This window comes from Diadema setosum, chromosome 2 (genome assembly GCF_964275005.1).
Source record: "Diadema setosum chromosome 2, eeDiaSeto1, whole genome shotgun sequence".
Classification (NCBI taxonomy): Eukaryota; Metazoa; Echinodermata; class Echinoidea; order Diadematoida; family Diadematidae; genus Diadema; species Diadema setosum.
The window spans coordinates 1,587,177-1,594,321 of record NC_092686.1 but is presented as its reverse complement, the minus strand read 5'-3'; the positions used below and the strand labels follow the sequence as shown (position 1 = coordinate 1,594,321).

Genomic DNA, 7,145 nt, shown 5'->3' with positions numbered 1-7,145 from the left:
GAGCTCAAACCTAAGCCCAAAAATCAAACCCAATTCTGATTGGCTGATAACCCGACTTATGAGCGACTTTCAGATGTATGTTTCATTGCATCTATTCATGCACCAAGGCACTGGACATTAAAGGACAAGTTCACCTTCATTAACATAAGGATTAAGAGAATGTAGCAATATTAGTAGAACACATCATTGAAAGTTTGAGGAAAAATCGGACAATCTGTTCAAAGTTATGAATTTTTGAATTTTTTGTGCAGTCACCGCTGGATGAAAAGACTACTGCAGTGTATGATGTCACATGCGTACAACGATATAAGGAAAATAGAAAGAGAATTTCCACAAAATTTCATCTTTTGAAAAAAGTACACATTCCCTCGACTTGTTACTGACATATGTTATGGGTAATATTATTCCCATTGCCTTAAGAAAGAGGCAAGTCAAGTGCTCTTTTTATTATGCAAAAAAAGTGAAAATATGTTGAATTTCTTTACATTTTCTTTATACTGTTGTACTCATATGACATCACGAGCCTTAGTAGTCTCCTCATCCAGCGGTTCCAACTCAAAAATTTAAAAAATTCATAACTTTTGCATCGATTGTCCAATTTTCCTCAAACTTTCACTGATGTGTTCTACTAATATTGATGCATTCTCTCAATCCTTATGTTTATGAAGGTGAACTTGTCCTTTAACTGGAGGTACAGTGTACAACATCTGTCACACAAACTGTGTGGGCCCTCAATGAAGCTTACCAGCTCCAACAAGGAGAAACATTTATGTTCTTGCTGGTGTTGTTTTTTGGGTGTTGTTTTTTTTTTTTTGCTTGATTGTTTGTTTGTATGTGTGCAAAACAAAAAGTTGTGAATGGATTTGGATGAAACTTACAGGAAAAGTTATTAATTTTTGAAGGGTTTTTTACCTTTTGCCAGACAGGGTCAATGAACTTGGGAGTTGCCCATATTTGAGGTTTGCATACGCACAGTAAAGTGCATGCTCTGCTGGGGTGAGGCGCCACGCAGCAACGGTAGAAGCTGATGTAATCAAAAGGTTGCTATATCGGGAAATTGGGTGATTTTCAGTATGCATGTATGAATGCTCATGGGCTACAAAATGAAGATTCAATTTTATAACATAATAAACAATTTTCAGAGTACATATTTTGCAAAATCTGACATTTTGTCAATTTCGTAATCTTAAAGTTGACAGTGGCTTAGAATTGGTTGTCAGCATGTGAATGGCAGTCACTTGTAACTAAAATAATTCTTGCAGATATTTTATGTGTATGGCCTGTAGGATCTACAAAGTTTAAACGAGATCAAAAATTCTTCTGCATACAATGTACATAATAAACACACACACAAACACAGAAAAGATTTGGAATATCATATTGTTGTGCTTTCTTGTATTTCTTTTAAAACTCTGCTTTGACAAATTCATAAATATTCTTAAAATTGTCTTGTAGGTTACAAAATCACATCAAATACACCCGGGGTGTTATAATGAAAAAAAGGCTTAAAACCCATCTGAAAGTTGAATACACTTTGGAATTGGGTTGCTAGGTAGATATACAAATATAAACAGGATGTTTCCAGATTTGTGATGTCTCGCAGAGAGGGGAAATAATTCCCTGTTAGCACTAGAATCATCTTGAAGTTAGGAGAAACCAGCGTGGTTTCCAGTGGATAATGGTCCAGTGATTGCTGTCGTTACCCCCGTGATTTAGTGAAAATAATAAAATACTGCAGAGGAACAAGCGCTGCACTCAGCTATAGTAAGACATAAATACTTTACTCAATATGTGCAATATATACAATTCAAACAGAGAAGTACTTCAAATTCATCAAATCGGAATCAATGTATGGACAGAAAATACTCCTTAAAATCATGCACCGCATTGTCGATACGTATTAAAAAATAATTGTTCGATCAAGTCCATTTGGAGTTTAAGGTTATTTGTAAGGCTTCTGTGACATCACCATTTGGTATCTAAAGATACCATAGCACTTTGTGACATTATCATGTACTGTGTAGCTCCAGCAGAATGCGGGTATACCACCACGATGAGACACGTGCTGCTTCACAGATCCAGCATGTCCATGCCGCTTCCATCTGGACTAAGAGGGCGCTCTTCAGCCTCCTTCTCCATCTCCGACCGCGCCGTCATCGGCACGCTGCCAACCCCGCCACCAAGGAGGGCATCCATCTGAAGCTTCTGATTCTCGCTGAGTTCATCCAGACGATGTCTGATGGCTGTCAGGTCGTCATGGTGCTGGAGGAGACAGGGCAGAGAGACAAGATACTGTAAAACAGAATGCTTTCGCGGCATAAAATTTTTGCGAATTGGAGTCGACGGCATTTTTCACGGCATGAAATTTTCGCAAGTTGACTTTAGAATTCAATGCTGAAGAAACTCAGAAGTGGAATGAGAAAGACCGCTTTTTTTCTGCTTAATTGTTAGTTCATGAGACCTGGAAGTGCCCCCCCCCCCCCCACTTTTGAAAACATGGCGCCGGCCCTGACCATGTAAATGTAAAGTGTTATTGTCAGCCACTTCCTCTCACATCTAGCTGATATCAACTGCACAAGCTACAGAGAATATCTTATCAAAGACAAAACCCACAACTATAGGGTATGTGTGTAAAATATATATAATACAAAAAAAAATTCAAACAGAATAAAACTACAGAAATTAATCACAAAATATACTGCATATACTGTCAAGAGTTTGTCATGCTGAAAACCTGTGCACAGATACTTGTCAATAAGTTTGAATAAGAGGAGCATGAAATGATTAATACATGTATATGGTTAAAGGACAAGTTCACCTTCATAAACATAAGGATTGAGAGAATGCAGCAATATTAGTAGAACACATCAGTGAAAGTTCGAGGAAAATTGGACAATCGATGCAAAAGTTATGAATTTTTTAAATTTTTGTGTTGGAACCGCTGGATCAGGAGACTATTACAACTTGTGAGTCATATGCGTACAACAGTATAAAGAAAATGTAAAGAAAATTCAACATATTTTCACTTTTTCCGCATAATAAAAGAGCACTTGACTTGCCTCTTTCTAAAGGCAGGGGGAATAATATTACCCATAACATATGTCAGTAACGAGTCAGGGGAATGTGTACTTTTTTCAAAAGATGAAATTTTGTGAAATTCTCTTTATATTTTCCTTATATTGTTGTACGCATGTGACATCTAAGTTATTCATACACTGCAGTAGTCTTCTCATCCAGCGGTTACTGCACAAAAAATTCAAAAATTCATAACTTTTGAACGGATTGTCCGATTTTCCTCAAACTTTCAATGATGCGTTCTAGTAATATTGCTACATTCTCTCAATCCTTATGTTTATGAAGGTGAACTTGTCCTTTAAGCCCGTCTCAGCAGTTGAATATTTTATGCCGCCACCACAAACTCCCTCCAAGAGATATCAAGTGATCATAATGACCTTGCTTACAGTGGTCACCAGTCAAATAAAACAAGCAACCACTCTGTTTGTCTCCTTTAAAGGGACAGTATAGTTTTGATTGAGATGGGGCTTCAGGTTTCCAACTTTTCTGTGAGATAATGAGAAACCTTTTATGATATATGAAAGAACATATACAACTGTAATTCTAAGAACAATTCAAAGTTTATTTGATGGAAATTGGGTTTGAACTGGCTGAGATATGCATAACCAAGCAATCCTAATAAAAGATGGAACATAGGATTGCTTTGTTTTACTGTTTTCAGCTCTCTTGAGCCATTTCAAAACTGATTATCACCATGTAAACTTTGAATTCCTCTTAGAAGCATAATTATGCTCTTTAACATTTCATAAAGTGGTTTCTTACTATTTTACAAAAAGTTAAAAGCTGAAAACCCTCATCTAAACCAATACTACACCATCCCTTTAAGCAACACTTCACTATGTACTAAGACCATAGACTGACCCTAACCCTAGTAATCCATGATGAATGTATGTATGTTTTTTTTGGGGTTTTTTTTTTTTTTTTTTTTTTTACCGTTATCTATCTATGTATGTGGACCCCTATAGAAACCAGCTCTGCTGATCAGGGTGTTCCAACTCATGAAGTGGCAATAAAGGCAATCAATCAATTCAATCAATCAAAGACTCCAGGTTGACCATTGTCTCTCAGATTATTATCAACTAGTTTTCTCATTGCTAGCATTTCCACATTTCATATGATGGCCATTTTCAGGGCCAAACAAACAGTTCAATGAGTAAAAGAAACAACAACAAAAAGGAAAAAAAGACAAGTAATAATACTTTTAATTACACTATTTTTCCAAATATAATACAATCAGTTACATGTACATCCTATGACCTTTTGCACTTGAGTATGGGAGATGTGAGTGTTGAGTTTATTACAGAAATATGATTTTATTCTGTGATAAAAGAAAAACAGGCCACTAACCTGTCTATAGTGGTCACCTGTCTACTTATAATAACCATCTCTTATGTTTCACTTGAGTGGTTGTTACACACAAATTTAACTGCACCCACATGCAAATACGTAGGAAAAAGTGTTTGCAAGACATTACACACACAGGGTACGAGAGAGAGATAGAGAGAGAATAAAGCTCAGAGTAGAAGACAGAAGGGTTTGGCTCAAAAAAGGAGATAAAAATTCAATCTTTATTATTCTGAGAGAAGTAAAGGCAAAAAGAGTGAAAGTGTGAGAGGAAAGAGTGAGAAGGAGAGTTAATTATGAAAAGAGTGTGAAGAGGAACAACACAAGAACATGAGACCATAACACCCGGAGATCAGTAAAGACCTCCCAAAAATGACACCAAAATCAGAAAGAGGACATTGCCACAAAAGTGTATAAAGTCAAGACAGATCGCTGGTATCAATTACTGCAATCTTTCTATGACAAATGGCATACACTGGCCACAGTGAAAATCAAAGTGAACTCAATCAAATCTGGGCTTGAGGATATTCAGTTGCAGTTGCTAGCAGGATGCATGTGCATGCAAAGAATTTTAGAGGAATTATTTTGCAAGGAAATCAAGACTCGTGATGATGTGAATGTCGAAGACCACCACCTGAAGATCACATCTAACCCTGAGTTCAAATTTTCTCCTGCTTATTTACCACTGATGTCCTGCCGGTCAGTTCTGTGTGACTGGACGCTAGCTGGAAATGGATGCGGGGAGTTCTAGTGTTTTTCCCCTTCCACCGGAGCAATGATAAATGTAGACAAGAAATACTGAATATGCAGCAAGGCTGTACTATGGAATTTTCTGAATTTATTCATACATGATAACGTCTGTGTTTGTGTATGTGTGTTTTTGAGAGTTCTGTATGGATATAATAATGTATATCTTCATTTATAAGGATTATACGATAAACACAAAACATTTATTGTGGCCAGCTGATTTTGCTTCTACAACGATAACCCCCTTCTCCAGCAGAAGTACACCTTCTTCTTCTTCTTTCCCAGATCAATCAGTAACTTGCATGCAGTCATCTTCTCGCAAAATGCAACTACAAATAATGCTCTCTTATGAAAGAAACATTTCTATCCGTATTTTCCCTTTGTTTTAGAGGGGGAGTAGTGTTTTAAATCAAATGTAAGCATCTATAATGTAAGAGATATGTCCGGATTGAGGTTGGATAAATTTTAAAAGTCAACTCTGGAAGCCATGAATGATGAAATACTTGAAAATATACTTTTATTTTCATGCTAGTTTCTTGCTGCGGGAAGTGTGCAAAAAGTTCAACACCGCGAAAATTTCCACTTTTAAAGTGTACACTACTGTTGTGGTGTACACTACCTATGTAGCTACCACTGGGTCAGCAGCCTATAGTTGTACTCATACATATATACCGGCAGAGACTCCAACTCTCCCGTTTTCGACAGGAGATCTCCCGCCGAAAACCCATTTTAGCAAAATCTCCCGTTCTCCCGCTTGAGATTTAATTTCTCCCGCCCTGGCTCTTTGTCTCCCATTGGAAAGGATTTCTTACATATTTCTATCGAATGTTGAAAAAATAAGCCTTAGATAGCACCAGAGAGCATCTAGAACCCTGGGAATTTCGCGCTTCGCACACATCAAGTTGGAGTCTCCCGTTTGCTAAGGGTTTCAGGTGGGAGAATCTCCAGTTCAGAAGGTGCTTGGGGTGGAGTCTCTGTACCGGTATACATAAAGACGGTTTCTCCTATATTCGACCAAATCGCTTATCCAGACGGGCGCTGTCCCGATATGGACGTATAACTGTCATGTGTATACCTACCACCTGTGTTGATTTTATTGGACTGGAGGCATCCAGTGGCTGTGACACTGAGGCGGCCGCAAACGACATCCCACCAATAGGCACCTGGGAGAGGTTGGCTGAGGTCATGAGGTTACGGAACTCTGCGTGTCGGCGTTGCAGCTCCCTCAGGCGTCTCACTGCCTTGGTGTAGGTCTCCTTGGGGATCTGGTTCCTGAGTGATAATAATATGCATCAAGAAATGCAAATTTAACATTTAAGGACTGTATCTATCATTCATTATCAAATATTTCAGTTATAAGTCTTAACAGCTACTGGTATGTATATCATTTAAACTTCAGGACTTGGTTGAACATCAACAATGCTCAAGGGTGATGAAAAATCCTTCATATGTATAGCTTCTGTGATGATGATATCAACAGCTTTGCAGAGGTATGTCACACATGTACATTCAAGGTTAATTGGACTACAGATAAAGGAGACTGCATCATTTTTCCTGTTCTCCAGCCACCTGAAGGGTCATCTGAAAAAAAAATTGTCCTTGAGCAGGGAAGATGACTCAATTCCACAAAAAAGAAATAAACAAATGCACACTCACACACAGATAAAAAAAAAAGCAGACTCAAAACAAAACTAGAAATGTCGCTTTGGCGACTGGTATGCCTCCGCCATAATGCATGATTTTCCCAATAGGTCTAGATAGTACATGTGGACAATGTGTGATTACATTTTCACAAAATTGGCAAAATATTGAAATGACAAGTTTGTCACAAATGTGTTGAATGTTCACCTTCCTTGACCTAGGTTTAATTGGATGAATAGGAGAGCATGTATCTAGGGATTTAAGGACTTTAACTCGACTTTGACCCATTCATACATTTAGGCATTGAGTAATTTTCAAGGTACAGGTGTGGAGAAAAA

General features: G+C 37.7%; 1 protein-coding gene across 1 annotated transcript in view; it reads right to left on the bottom strand.

The window, feature by feature from the left end:
• Positions 1 to 1,391: 1,391 nt before the first annotated feature.
• The window catches only part of LOC140246354 (centrosomal protein of 83 kDa-like), a 74,782-nt gene continuing 69,028 nt past the window's right edge, over positions 1,392 to 7,145 (bottom strand). Inside the window, exons 7-8 of the mRNA XM_072325824.1 lie at positions 6,246 to 6,438; positions 1,392 to 2,262 (exon numbers count right to left, since the gene is read on the bottom strand). Of these exons, the coding sequence (XP_072181925.1) occupies positions 2,071 to 2,262; positions 6,246 to 6,438 (385 nt within the window). The 3' untranslated portion in view covers positions 1,392 to 2,070. The remainder of the gene's footprint in view (positions 2,263 to 6,245; positions 6,439 to 7,145) is intronic.